Source organism: Frieseomelitta varia, unplaced genomic scaffold (assembly GCF_011392965.1).
Source record: "Frieseomelitta varia isolate USP_RPSP 00005682 unplaced genomic scaffold, Fvar_1.2 scaffold_887, whole genome shotgun sequence".
Lineage (NCBI taxonomy): Eukaryota > Metazoa > Arthropoda > Insecta > Hymenoptera > Apidae > Frieseomelitta > Frieseomelitta varia.
Window position 1 is genome coordinate 60,443 of NW_025110686.1, and position 15,478 is coordinate 75,920.

General features: G+C 34.6%; 1 protein-coding gene across 1 annotated transcript in view; it reads left to right on the forward strand.

Moving 5' to 3' along the window:
• The first annotated feature begins 232 nt into the window (after positions 1-232).
• Positions 233-15,478, forward strand: part of LOC122537129 — a 191,517-nt gene continuing 176,271 nt past the window's right edge. The window contains exons 1-5 of the mRNA XM_043670102.1: positions 233-689; positions 1,366-1,647; positions 1,737-1,802; positions 1,884-1,942; positions 2,130-2,251. Of these exons, the coding sequence (XP_043526037.1) occupies positions 1,737-1,802; positions 1,884-1,942; positions 2,130-2,251 (247 nt within the window). The 5' untranslated portion in view covers positions 233-689; positions 1,366-1,647. The remainder of the gene's footprint in view (positions 690-1,365; positions 1,648-1,736; positions 1,803-1,883; positions 1,943-2,129; positions 2,252-15,478) is intronic.

A 15,478-nucleotide genomic window follows, 5' to 3' on the forward strand; every position in this document is an offset into this window, starting at 1 on the left:
TATTAAAAATGTACATATTTAATAGCTACAATATAATAAAGTTTTCCATTGCTCAAATAAAATAAGGCATAGAAGGTCTTAGAACGCGAGTATCGAATTTCAAAGCAACACGAACTCAATGTTTCTGTTCGTCCTAATCATCGTGCCTCTTCGTTTAGGATCGCCCCATCCCCTACTACTTTCTCAAGTGCTTGACGAGACGTGTCACGAAGAGTCATTCAGATGTCGGATTTCGTAACAACAACACGTATTACGCCGCATTAAGTTGGTAACTTTTTCTAACCTATCGATGGCGTCTCTTCGATGGCGTCACTTCTTCGACACTTTTACTTCCACTTATACCTTATTAATAGTATCATTTAATTAATACGCGCGTGTTTAATGATTCACTGAGCATTATGACAACGAAATCGTGCAGTGATTTGAAACTTTTCACGCCAGTTTTTCTTCAATTGTCGATTTCACTCGTACGGTTGCGGACAGATCATTTCGTATGTCTCTTTAATAGAATTTGATGTTGATTATCGTTTCTTTTTTACACATTTGCTTTCATTTGACACATTTGTTCTGACTTTTAATTTCTCATTGTGTAGGTTATTCCTTGATTGCAGAGATAGTATAGAATGCATAGATGCCACGATCATTAATGGACAATTTGATGAAGGTTGGTAACATTTTATTCATTTTTGGTAACATTTGGTATAAATATTCATATATATTTGAGATATTATTCACAATATGTAATTTCGTAATTATTTGGAACACAAAGATGAGAATAGAAAAGATTAAATCAATTGATATTTTATTTGGATATATACCAGCTTAACATATACTGTCAAATGGATGTGTATTCTTGTATTAGATTATCATATTCAAAGTTTTCGTACTTTACTATACTATATGTACTTTATTATACTATATTGGCTGTTTTTGAACGCTGATGCGCAATTGAAACGATTCAAAGTAAGATTTCACATGCATTTTTTGTAATATTATATCTTAACACATTAAAGACCTAATTCTTTTTTCCAACTTACCCCAATGACCGCGTATATTTACTGATGTAAACACCTAAATAGACAGTAGATACAATATATCAAAGCAGGTGTGCAAACATTTTCGAACATTTATAACACGTGATGTAATATATTAGTAATGTTCATACTACCAATAATAATAACAGACATTTAGAATACAATAATCGTCTTTTATTTAGTATTGAGAATATTTATAATTTACAACTAATATCGTTAATACATATTCAAGTTTCTTTATAATCATGTTCTTTATAATCATGAAAAATAGCAGTATTTTTTAAATAAACGTATCCTTCGCCTTCCCCCTACTAATCAGCTTTATTTTCAGAAAGTATTTGTGATCGCGCGCAATGCGGTCGGTAGAGTCAGTGTTTGTTGCGCAATATTTTAACATTTTTCTGAGCAAAATGGCTCTCATTAAATTAAATTGTTAATTCATTTGAAATTACAATTCGCGACGTTAGAATCAGTGAATCCGCCGATTGTTACTTAAACGCGCGCGTTGATAGCCTTTTATTTTTCTTTTTTCATATTTTTTCTTGTTCAATACTCGTTTTCGGTACTAGAGTCAGTGCTCAAGAGGATAAAGCCTCTCCAGGAGATCAAGATCGTAAGTATTATAGTTTTATAATACTGTACCTCAACTTAGTAAATTTTTTTCAAATTTAACAACAAAGTTTGTTTGATGTTCTGTTACAGATGCTTCACATCAGCATTAATTTTACATTTTGGGGAAAATCCAACAGTGGCTCTAAAGCCAAGAAAGTAAGAATCTTTCATTATCTCCAACTTAAGATTTTGCTTTGCTTTTAAATACAAATTCTAATGTTTAATATTTCGTTACAGATCTTTTGCAGTGTTCACTCCCCCTCCAAGAATCTTATGATGCTTCAAAAGTTAAAAATGTAAGTACTTTAGCATGTTGTATTTAAATTTTATTCTTTATAGTTTTTTTTCTATTGAAGTCGAATGTAAAATTATCATTAGAAAATAAAAATATTTGAAATTATTAAACTTAATTTTTATCATTGATAAAAAAAATTTTCACAAATAATTGTGTCTTTAGAAATAAAATGTTTCATGTTTTTTTAGAAATTTTTCACGGTGTTCGCTTCAACCATGGGATTCTCAGTGGTATCTATTTGATGAGGGTCTTCACGATAACTTTCCCTGCTGCAGTGCAGCATCGATGATATGTTCTTCACATCTATCGCGTGAGTCGCATGCATTTATGTTCCTCCGGTCACTCAATCATGTCGTAGGATGAAAGGTCCGAATCGACACGGGTGATTGGTTGTATACGTAGAATTTTTGATGAGCATAGTGACCGCGGGTATTTTTCATACACGTGAATAGTAACATTCTTTTCAGATTTTTTCTATGTATTAGATCAGGATAGGGCTTCTTTTGTATATCGCGATTTCAACAATTAGAACATATACATTTATTGTAATTACTACATGAAAATAGATCATCGTAATACCGTAAAATGTGGATAAAATTCTTCTATATATCTCTGATATATAGTAGAATGATTTCGGTTAACTTTACATTTCGGTATTGAAAATTTGACAACACTGTAATGGATTTCAAAAATCATGTTTCTGGCGCATTCATTGCTTGATCAACTTCGTTCATTTTACTTGATATAGCTCACCAATTCATTGTTGTTTATATATGCTGTTTATTTTTTCATATATGCTGATATTTCAGAGAATGGGACTTGAAATCCCATAAGATGCTTGATCTGTTCATTTATAATATCCCGACTGTGCAATTAGGCAACTGACAAAGATAAAACGTTAGATTTTCACAATATTGTCAGCGTAAGAAAAAAAAAAAAGAACATATTCTACGAACTTTTTCTCCGCGCCATTCAAACTCGTTCTACCGTGAAACCCCTCGCGCTCGAAAATAAGCTCCTGCCAGGATCGTGTCACTCGTTGCGTTAACAGCTAGCGGTCTTTCCAACAGAGTCATTTAAATTTCGGGATTCGTACGTCACTCGTTACGGCAGATTGTCAAAGCGTCGAATTCTTTACGTTATATGCGCTTTCAAACGCGACAGCCGTTCGTAACGAAACGTATTCCTCTTTTTTTCTTTCTTTTTTCTTTTTTTTCTTTTTCCTTTTCGCGACGATCGAAACTGTCAAAGGGACACTGAACGACGTTGCTATTTACCAATTGATAAACCAGCCCTCTGTTCGTAATTTCCGATCATCCGCCGCGCTCTTTGATTCCGTAAGTATCGCTCGATTATATTTAATCAGGCCATTTTGAAAAGTTAAACGATTCGAATACTGTCCGATTCGTTTCTTCGTTTCGAAGAGCCACGACATCGCTGTTGAAGTTGCTCGTGGCATCGTTCGAAGTTGGAACGTTTGACGATTAACCGGTCGTTTGTGATTAACCGGCGCGATTAATTAAACGTGAGTAAAACTTCTCTCTCGGTTTTTGTGGAGCAAACTTTACGGATACTTTAATTTTACGGGGTAGATATTAATTTTTAAAGGCTATTATCGTAAGTGAAATTTCACCCTGTACGAATCTTTGATTTGTTTTAAATCTTTCCTCCTTTGTTTTAAATTTTGCCTCCTTATACGAAAAGAATGTTGTTAATTAATGGTGTAGTTAATTACTTTGATATAAAGAAAATAAGCAGTAACAATAACTGTGGTTACATGGATGTTCAACTTGTAATATTAAGCTTCAGTACTTAATATTATTTAAAATATTATAATTTAGGCTGTAATACTTAATGCCGTGATACTTGTTACAGTAATATTATCATCGTAAATGTTCCTATTTGTTATCACTACAAACAATTATTTTTCTGATTAAATCTTATAAATATTACTCGTATGAATAATGAGATATTTACAATATTCATCTCGAAATTTCACTCATAACAGTTTTCGTAGATTAATCTTGAACTGATGTAGCAATTATGGCTAAATCATTGATAAACGTATAATATTTTCCTCCTAGGTGTCTCTAATTTTTCCCATCGGGGTCCTACTTTTCATTAGCTGTCTTTCATGCAATTATAATGAAAGAGTTGTTAGTTAACCTCTTTACTAATGAATTATCCATTTATTACTTATTTATTAGTAATCTGACCCGTGCCAGTTGGAGATTATAAATATATAATATATAAAAATATATAAATAAAAATACAAGGTAACTTTGATATCAGAACGTGACGATACGTATACTAACTGAAATATTAGGTTCATTAATATTAGAATTATCCAGTGTATCAGATATAATTATTTTAGCAGAATTAATTCCTTCAATTGTTTGCGCTTTATTCAAAATCGATTCCCGTTATGCGGCATAGTATTTCAAACAAAAATAGAGACGATATGAAACACGCTATTTACGTATATTTTCCAATGAATAAATTATCACGTCAGAGATACTGAAATTTGAAGTATCAGCTGTCTTTCGTAGCTAGAAGGTTGACACGTGAAAAGATTGAGAAAGAAAAATGTTCCTCGTGTTTATTGTCAATTTTTGATGCTGGTGATCGATATATCAGCTACTATTTCTGGCAAAATCATATGCATTATTTAAATGCGTTTAAAATCGTTTGAAGTTAAAAATTGCACAGTCTCGTATGAATATTCATTCATACTTTCCATTTATTTGCAAACGACACGTGTATATTTTATTTTATTCTTTGAGATACGAGATTTTTTGATTTCAGTTTTAAGATATTTTCATTGTTAATTTTAATTTCAATTTCAAGAATTTTTAAGAAGATACGAGAGTTACATTTTACGGAATATACGTAGGATTTCATACGTAGTATATATTTTACGATTGCTCCAGCTTAATTATCAATACAAACGGTAACGGGAGTATTCTTATTTACGTTCGACAGTGTATCTTCAATCTCGCGAACTCTATCTTATTTCAATATTAATTTGGCCGGTGATCAAAGTAGAGTTAGATTGTAACTGAGTTTACATAACAGATATCGGCGCACTTTCCTTCCTATTGGAAACTCAAACATCTGCCCTCTTCCAGCGTGATCGCGGCCGACTTCAGTATGTAGCCTTAATGAAATAGCAAAACAGATCGAAAAACCCCTTTCGTTTACCTACAATCATTATAGAACACCGATAACGAACCGTGAGACGCCGATATGAAATTGGAATCGCAATATAATTGAGAAAATACGAACCCGCCCTTTAGGAATATTAAAATTGAATTTGCGGAAACCATGTTTCGTGCATCTTTCTTTTTCCGTAAAAATTTCTCTTTCTGAGAAATCGTACGAGTTACGGTTAACGAGCATTATTTTACATATTGACTTTTTAATTATAAATTTACATTCGGCACATTTTTGGACTAGATTGAACATCGAATGATTAACTTGTTCTTGTGTCAGTTTGATCGAATTCTGAAGTTTAATAAAATATTCATTGATCTTCACTAAACGTTATTATATTTAAAAAAAGAATGTTTTCAAATTATATCCACCTGTCCTTCAAAAATATTTAACATACAAATTGTATCTAATATTTAAAGTGTAACATTCTCCGTCAAATGCTTTCTAAAAATTTATTCATTCATTTAATTCACTTCAAATTAAAATCAATCATTTCATTTATTATAAAGATGATCAATTTGCAATTGTTGTTTCAAGTGATCTTTCGAGATTCAAATATGTAAATAAAATCGTTAACGTATACTTTTATATTATAAAATTTTTCTACTTCTTTTACTCTAACGTCTCTGTTGGAAATTTTATGCTTCAATTGTCGGTGGTTCTGGTGTTAGACTCACGAAAGCTTTCCAAGAAAGAGAGAGATGAGTGGTAAAAATTTCTCGAATATGTAAACCAGTGAAAAATTTCTCGTTGAAAATATTGTGTCGAAAATTCTTCAACGTATGTCTCGCGTTCTGTCTCTACGGACGTTCAATAATCGGTAAAGGGCCGATTGCCAAAAGTAGTAGAGGTCAACGATATCGTGATCGACAACTTGTGGCGCGTGGAATGGCTTTCCCGAGGAACGAACGACGAGAGAGAAACGGATCAAGGTGGCTCTTTCCGAAGGAATTTTGGTACTCGGTATATCGAGAGACGTATTCCCGATGCTACGAGTAGCACCGATGGAGAACGGTCCCCTTTATAGTCCGCTCTCGACGTTTGTAACTACCGCATAACCCACTTTACGTCGGTCATGCGTACTTGCACCATGATTTCTCGAATCTGACGGCGTTCAATTGTATCGCGTCTCACGAGTCTGGCTGAGTTACGTGGTGAAATAGTAGATTTCAGTAGATCGATGATAATTGATAATGCTTTATTTCGAATGTTTATTACGTCGTTGATTTCTCAAAGAATCGAGATGTGAGTTCTTTGGATTTATAATGAACATTTCAAGAAGGTTACGGATTTATCCAATAATGCCTGACAGTAATGCGTGTGCAATTGTTTAATTCATTAGCTGACTGCGAAGCAACTTGAACTTTCCCTTAATTTAAAATCTAGACTCTTCGTTTAAGATTAAGAAATTTCGAGAAATTCTACGAATACGTTCACAATTGTTAGTTTCTCGAAAGATACCAAAATCCACACGTTTTTTGTAAAGAATTTCCAACCTGTGGTACATGTATCCTTGGGAGCATGCGAAAATAACATTAATAATAATGGCGGAAAGCACCAAAAGAAAAAAAAATTAAAGTAAAAACAGAAAAGCCAAAGTTACAGAGTTTTGATGTGAAATATCATTAGGTTAATTCGAGTCGTTTGATTATTTAGCTAACCTAAGAAAATTTTAAAAAAGCAAACTTTACTATTACTATTACTTTACTATTACTATAACGAAAAGCCTAATCAAGTGATACAGAAGAAAGAAAAGGTTAGAAATCACTGATTTAATGCTGACTGTCAAACAACTTGACATTCCCTTCGACTCGAAAACCTGAAAATCTACATAACTGAGATATTGCCATTTGATTGAATGTTAATTCATTGAAATTTTCCGTACATTCGAAAATCCGAAAATTCACCAAGTGTTTCAAGTTATTTAGCTTACAAATTCCCCTCGATAGAATTTTTGACCGTGGAGGAATTTCCATTCTAAATCAGATAGATCCTCAGATAGCGCGGCATAAAATGAGAAGAGCGGTTCATGAATAATTTCGAGTTGTCAAGTTGACTGGCGGTTGTATAGTTTGATCGAGCCGCACCGTGTACAAGGGAAACGAGCGTATAAAGCGCCGGCCGTGTGCGACAACCTAATTCCCGTGCGACTGCGGTGCCAGAGATCGGGGGGCCCGGCTGTTTATCGCCAGTTTATACGGCTCTGTGATGGCTCTTGGCCACGAGGTGTAACCCTCGAGGTGCTTGTGAAATACTCTGCACTTTATACGGCTCCAGATGCACCACGGAATTTTCCAGTCGATTTGTTGACGATAGTCTTTGGCCAAAGTTTTAGTAGAGTGGAATTTTAATTGTCCGCCGAGAAACAGGAATCGGTCAGATTACGAAACCCACGGGTCGTTCTTGTTAGAGTTCAGGTAATCGTCGATGGAATAAGTATTCACAGGATTGTTGCGCGAGAGAAAATAATATTACTGAAAGGGGGCAGAGAGTAATTCGAATCAGTTGATAATTAAATTTATTAAATTAAATTTCAGCTATATTACGTTTACCAGGGTAGAAATTTATTGAAGTATATTAAATTGTTTCGTGGGTTATTCTCTTTTCTTTTCTTTCAGCAATTTGATGTTAACTGTAGAATATTAGAAATTTACTAAATTGGTTGTTAAGTTTCATAAATTTGACGCGAAATTGTAGAAAAGCATTGCGAGTTTTCTTCCTTATTTTCTGTTGTGAAATTATTTCTCGGCCATTGCTAGTAAAAAGTATCTATGATTTATTTTAGTATAGTTTCAATAGATGTGTTTGGCGTTGTTAAGAAGATCCTCATTATTGCCTTTCTGCGTAATAATATTCACGTTTTGTAATATAATGCTTGGCGTCAAAACGACTTATGAATCATAATTATGACATCATAATTCGTACAATTCGTTCTTGCTGCAGTACGAAATTTTATGTACATCTTCATATGCATGTACATCTCGTTTCACGTCGTCGGCGAGTGATATGTATTTATATAAACGTAGTTTACATTACTTAACTCATTGTTATCTTTCAGGGAAGACACGCACAATGAGATTCACGTGCTAATACCTGACTTTAAATTTCTAGTATGAAATTCAGAAATTACAATGTTATAAAAAATTGCAAATTATTGCACCGAAGCAAATAACGAATAAACAGTATTTTTTAAAATACTTAAATTCATTATTTTCCAAAATCTCGAAGGATTTGTATTTTGTGTAATACACGAATTTTCTGTTAACTTCATAAAAGAATGATTGCAATTCGTAATTATGTCGGAGAAATAATGCCTCCCTCTTTTATCGAGTGTCGTGTTCTTAGCTGACGTTTTTTTAAGCATTATTTTTATATTCTGAAGTTACATGTCACTATATTTACAATGCACACGTTGTATACATAGACATTGCTTTCAATTCAATTTTATTTTACTTCGAAAGGGGTTTGAAACAAAGTAATAAACAGATCAGTTGAACAAAACATTGAAATCTGAAAATCTTAAACTTCGCTTCGAAATATCGTACGATAACCTTTTTATGCAACGTTACTCGTCGACACATTGCACGTTCTAATGGCAGAAGCAACATATTCCACTCGGTGTGATTCGCTGTCGAAATTGCTACAATTTTTCACGCTTCATTCCTGTCGTTTCTCCTAATCCTCTCTCCGTGATTTATTATCAACGTAGCTTAACGCAATTCAACTCATTTTCGTTCCTGATTTACAACGCGATAAACTTTTATTCGCAGCCAACTATATACATACACACAAACATCGGTAATTTATAATTTTCTTTGTCTTCTTTTTCGGTTCTTGTAATCCCTCGTCCGTGTTTCTCACTGGATGTTCCTCTGTTATGAAGGACGTCAAGTAATTTGTCCCGATGTTCTTTCCTCGGCTCTTCGGAGCGGAACGTGCGGCAATAGAAGAAAAATAGAAGAAGAGCCATACGAATACATATAGTTCTCAACGGTGTGGCAGTTCAGCGGGAATACAGTTTCTTTTAGCTTTCTATTACTCTGCATCGCGCGTATTCATTCGTTCGAAGTCTGACAGCGGGATGAAGCTATATAGCTATTCAAGCACAAGATTCATGCAACTCTGTCGTGAATTTTACTTTTTGAAGTCGAAACGAACGATATTCAGACGAAAAAAATAAATAAATAAATAAATAAATATATATCGTGTGAAAAGAATACAATGGAATAAGTCAGACAATGAAATAATTAAATTTTAAGTGAAATCAACAATAAACCTGAGTTTATGTCTCTATTTTCGTTTTATTCTAGGATTTTCAGATCACGTGGCAAATAGAGAAGTGACGACACTTTTCTTCTCGAACATGTTACAAATTGTCATAGTATGTAAAAACTTTCGAAAAATTTTCTTGATGACTCAATTTACGATAGATTTGAGGCCTCTGAAATTTGATTTCTTATTTTTTTTGCCAATTTATTAAATTTTAAATACTCGTCTATATAAATAATAAATGCCAATTTATTAAATTTTAAATACTCATCTATATAAATAATAAATATAACACGATTTCAACAAGATGATTCAAGAGGAGATAATAAACGAAATTTCGCGAATAAATCGTGTGAACAAAATTTCCACAGACCGAATATTCGAGTATGAGATGGAAACCGAGAGAAAAACAATTTACTATCCAAAAGAGTGTCGACTGTGCATCGAAACAATAGTTCTTGTTTAGCACGTGTGCGCTACCATCCTTTCTTCAAAACATTTTCTGTTGCACGCAAAATCCGCCACGTACTGATATTGTTGCCAAGCATGCCGCAAAATTGAAAACGAGAGAAAGCGCTGCGTAAAAATGCCGACAGCTGTCGATAAAATTGCAAAGTGGCGAGGAAATGCGTAACCTATAAATTTCCGCGATTTGAATAGAACGAACGCTAGAAAGAGAGAGAGAGTGAGAGAGAGAAAGCAGCGAGAGTAGCATAAAAGATTCGATAGTTGCACTGAATGGTTTCCAGTCTATTAACGTCCGGCAATAAATTAACAGCCGCATTATTTTCAGCCAGTTAAGCAACGTTGCGAGCATGCTGTTTCGACGTATTATAACGGGCGACACAATGGAAAAGGAAAGAAAAAAAGAAAAAAAAGAGAGAAGTAGATAAAAAGGAGACAATAAAAATGAAAAGCGAATATCGATTTTGTCGCGTGCATGTAGCCGAGGATAAAAAGCGACCTGTCCGGCTGTAATCTAATTCTTCCATTCTTGACTCGTCCCATCAACCATGTGACATTTATCATTAATACATGATTCTTTCTTTAGCCATCAATGTGAGTTTAAATTCGTATCGCTGAAGAGAATCGATACGGTTCTCGGTGTTACTGGAAACGTTTCCGCATAGAATCCGTCAGAATCTTTGAGTATTCTCATTTCTTAGTTACATTCTAATTTCCTAAGAAAATTGGATCAGTGTTCTTATTTTTAGTTGGTGTTAGTTTTCTTTTACAAGTTTACAAGTTTATTTCCTGCGCCGTTTCCTTGATACGTAGTTTATCATTTAATTTGTTTATTAACTCCGTTGCTCCTCTCAGTTCTGCTTAATATAGAAAAGTTAGAATATACTTTTTAATACAGTAATACATAATAGAACAACTTCAATTTTCTTACGCATGATTTATTCTTGATTCAAACTTGATTTCAAACGTTAATGTTCCCCGTAATTATATTTAAATGCAGTTATATACAAGCACAAAATACCATTAATTGCTGAAATGAATGTACGCGTCAACCGAGATATAATGAGTCGGTAGAAAATTTCTAAGTAATGAAAACTAGTCCACTACTTGAAAAACAAGTGGAGATTCTGCGTAGACAGAAAAGTTCCAATGAATTTTCTTTCTTATGAATCTTATAAATAGAAAGAGGAAATTGGGAAGTCTGAATTAATTTTTGTCGAATAAGATACATTTTGTAAAGGGTATACTGAACGATCAAAGAAAAACTTATTATCATATGCGATTTAAATGCAACTATTGCAGAGTTGGAGTGAATAATTAACTTTTCTGAACTATTTGTTCCATGGACAAGTAGCATTCAATGTTACGCATGCTGCAAAAGTTGAAAAAGCGTGGAATAATTCTAGGATTCCCTCGCTGTCTTAATTGCTCAAATTTACCAAATAGTAATCAGCGGCGACCAAATCCTTCCCACCCCTCTCCCACCCCCTCCTCGAAAATTCCTCGCGAATCCTTAATCTATTTCACGTTCTTGGCAATCTTCGTTCGTCGCGCGCGTTTCACGAAACAAATCCGCCCTAATTCCTAATCCGCGCGGTATTTCAAAACTCCATCCGAGAGATTCCTAGAAATATCTGCTCGTTTCGAGTAATTTATCGCCACGGCGGAGTGGCTGGCATCGTCGGAAGTAATCTTCTCGCAAAAATCACCCCGTATTTCAATTTCTCATGCAAATAACTGGCATTAATCGTGAAAACGCGGCGACTCGATCGCGCGCTCGAGCATCCCTCCTCGCTGTTTACGATCGACGTAACCGTCGGTAGATCAAGAAACTAACGAGAACGCGGGGAATTGAAAAACTCGATGGCTCGCGAAACTATTTGAACATCCACCGTAGAAAACTCTTGCGAAAGACACTTTAAAATATATTCTGTATCATGTTTCCGTGTATGGCCGAATATTTTTGTGGTTGAACTACTGCAGATGTTTGCACGAATTTGGGGAAATTTAAAATTTGAAGAATCGACGGTCGAAGTAGTTGGTCGTAAGTAATGTACGAATATCAATTGTAATATTTAGTAGTCGAGATGAATTTGAGAAATACTCTTTTCCTCGGTTAAGTTTATAATGATTACTACTCTTTTTTTTGGAAATAGTAGAACCTAGTTAGAGATTTATTAAACTGTTAAATGTTATAACAAGCATCGTATTTTGGATATTTTTGTTCATTATGCATTTTCGTTTCTCCGAAGTTGTTAGAAAGAGTGTAAAAAAAAAATATATATATATATATATATAAAAGTGTAGAAATTAAAATGTAGAAATACAGAAATTGAAAAGCTGTTTAGCCATCGGAAACAAATGATCAGAAAAAGAAATATATATATATATATATATATATATATATATATATATATATATATATATATATTTGTTTGTCTCTCCGAGGAAAAATCTGCAATCAAAGAAGAAAAGAAAAGAGAAAGAAGAAAGTAGTAAGAGAAAAAGAACAGGACACGCACGTATAGTACGCCATTCAAAATCCAAGCCTGCTGTCTCTCGCGAGCATTTATTCGTCGAACAATTCTTCGAACTTATATCGCGACGGTCTGTTCCCAGAGACATAAATATTATTCCTGCGTACGACCTGGCGTTCGCAGGGACGATAACTCATCGCTGTACGGTTTCGGTTGCTGATAAATTCGCAAAGTTTCCCTCCCTGCGATACCGTCCCTATCGAGAAAGTTCCTCGCGGCTCCACTCGATCCTCCGTGATCCTTTTCTCCTGCAGATCCCTGGCTCCTCGATGATATTCGAAACTGGAGACGATAAGGGGGCGGCGCGGGGTGGATGAAAAGGACTCCGTGACTGACGCTGGAATTTGTTGTACAGAGCCGCGCTCCGTTCCGTGATCTATGATGGGTTCGAATTTGGGTTACGCTCGATATCGAGATTGAAAGATTTACGGCGGTCCGTTCGTATGAAATATTTATTATGTTTTTGTTTGTTTCGCTTTTTCAAATGTAAAGCATTCCTTTCGGTGGCCGCGCGGCGCTCGGTGACTTTTCGAATGTGCATTGGGGAATTTCGTTTCCCGAGGAAGGTTGTTTCGGGAGTGGGAGGGAGATGGATTAGCGGATTGTGAGTATTTACGTACTACTCGATGTATAAAAATGCGCAGAAAATATTCTTCGCGTTCTGTCGATTCTAGTTTTCGTAAATATCGACTGGCCATGTTTTTTTCAATTCATTCTTTCTTCGTTCAAATGTTTTGCTGTTTTGCGGTTATACACATGAAAATCCATAACAGTTTGGTTTAATTCATTATGCAATGAATGCAACATTCTACGCACTGTTTTTTTAATACTGTAGCCGTGATATTCTCTTCGAGGAAATTTGAAAAAGTCGAGATGTTTATAATATTCTAAATTATATTATATGTTTATTATATTATAAATTAAATTTGTAATATTGTATTATGAATTCTTACTTTATTCCAATTTTTCATTAGTTGCTTATATCTCAACGTAAATAAAGATCATTCCAACGGTATTGCGAAGAAGAATCTCACAATATAAATTAATGTAATGAAAGTTAGTTGATCTTCTCTTCTAAAATTGACTGCATTCGAGCTCGATGCAGTTTCCACTTTTGCGAGGTATTATCGATCAAAGCAAAGTTTAATTCTCGACACTCTTCGTTGGCATCCTGTTCGCGCAAATCGGAACTTTGGAACTTTTCGCTCGCACATGCGCTGTGCTCATCTATCCCAAGTATTCTAGTGGTGCGATGGTTACTGACAGGTGCAGAGTTTGCGTTTTTTACTGCCGCTACGTAGTGTGCGAATTCAAAAAAAAAGAGAAAATATACGCACTCGTATCAGATTCGTTTCAAGTGTTTGATGTTAGTTAACAGCATACATTATGTGACAAGAGGGATATTGTGATTCAAATATTTGAATATTTTCTCATTGTAATTAAGACCGAAGTTTGAAATTGAAATAGGTACTAGGATTAAATTGAAATTTGTGGTACATTAAATGATACAGCTTTTACATTTGTGTGGATGAAAAATCGTTACCTCAACGAAGAGAAATTACAAATTGATCGTTTCGACCATTCCGGTAGTTGGATTAAAAATTCAAACACGGCAATCTAAATTAAAATTTCTTAATTTACATAACAGAAGGAACTTTTCGAATAGAAGGAGAGCAAATTCTCTCGTCTCTGAGATAACCGAGTTGTTGACGATCCTTTACCTCGGAACTCTACCGGTTTTCTGAAAAATTTGTTTCTCTCAGCTGCGTGTAACCGACGTGAAAAGGTGTGCAAAAAATTGTCAAAGGAGATTTTCCAAATAAAAACCAGAGAATAAATTGTCTCGCTTTTCCTCCATTAAACGGCAGAGCCCGTGTCGTGAAAATCTCATAAGTCGATATAACGCGTTCGTCATTTGTCGGGTTTCAGAAAAAGTAAACGTGGAGAAAAACGAGAATACGCGGCTGTTGGCTCGATACGCACACACAAGCGTGTTGCATATCGGGTATCCCGCAACCGGGACACGTATCACGCAATAGGATTGCCGCGTTTAACGAGTTAGAGAGGAATTCTGCAGGATGATCGATCCTCTCGATTCTGTACGTTGGGTCCTCTACGAGAAAGGAATGCTTGTTGAAGAGGTACGGGCCGGCTGCTCTCGTAAACTTGTCCCTCTTATTAAACTAGAGGCCGCGAGTTCTGATCGTTCTCGGTAACTATCGCGATCTTCGAATTTTTTCCCCCATATTAAATCGTATTCCCCGTTTTATTAAAACTTTTATCATCGAGAACAAATCTTTGGTAAGAAATGATAAAAACTGCCAGCCGTTTCGCAATTTCGTATATTTATGAGCAAAGTTGATGGAATGTAGTTCAAGCAAATTCTTCGTTCTTCCGTGAAATATTATAATGGGTACTCTAGTTTCGATATATTTCATATTTTTGCACATTGTGGGCATTTTCTACGTTTTTGTATAAAGTAGTTGCTATCAATTAGGAACTCTGCTCGAAATTCATTTTAATGTAACGTCACAGTATATAAAACTGTTTAGAACGGCAACGTTTCCCGTTTTGAGCTACAAAATTTTCATAAAATCCGCTCGTGAATAAATGTATATTTATAATATTTGAGGAGAAGAAAAATTTAAAGGAGAACAGAGAGGTTTTTCAAGTGTCGTATTTCTTAGCACTCATAATGACTCCGATTGGTCTCTCTAGTAAAAAAAATTAAAATTTCTCAAATTTTCAAGAGTCAGATTTTCTTTTCATTTCAGATCTTGGAATCTATAAAATTTACTTGTATTGCAAAATTGAAAACGAGACGAATTGAAAGAAGCGGAGGAAAAAATTCAAGGAGACAAATTTTTAAGGAATAATCTCGTATTCATTAACACTCGTAACGCTTCATTGGTTCATAACTTTCTAGTTAAAAAATTAACATTTTTCAAGTTTCCGACAATCAAACTTTCCTCTCATTTTTTAAACCATAGAATCTTCGTAAAATTCACTTACATTGCAAACTTAGTCTCAAAGAATTAAAAAAAAAAAAAAAA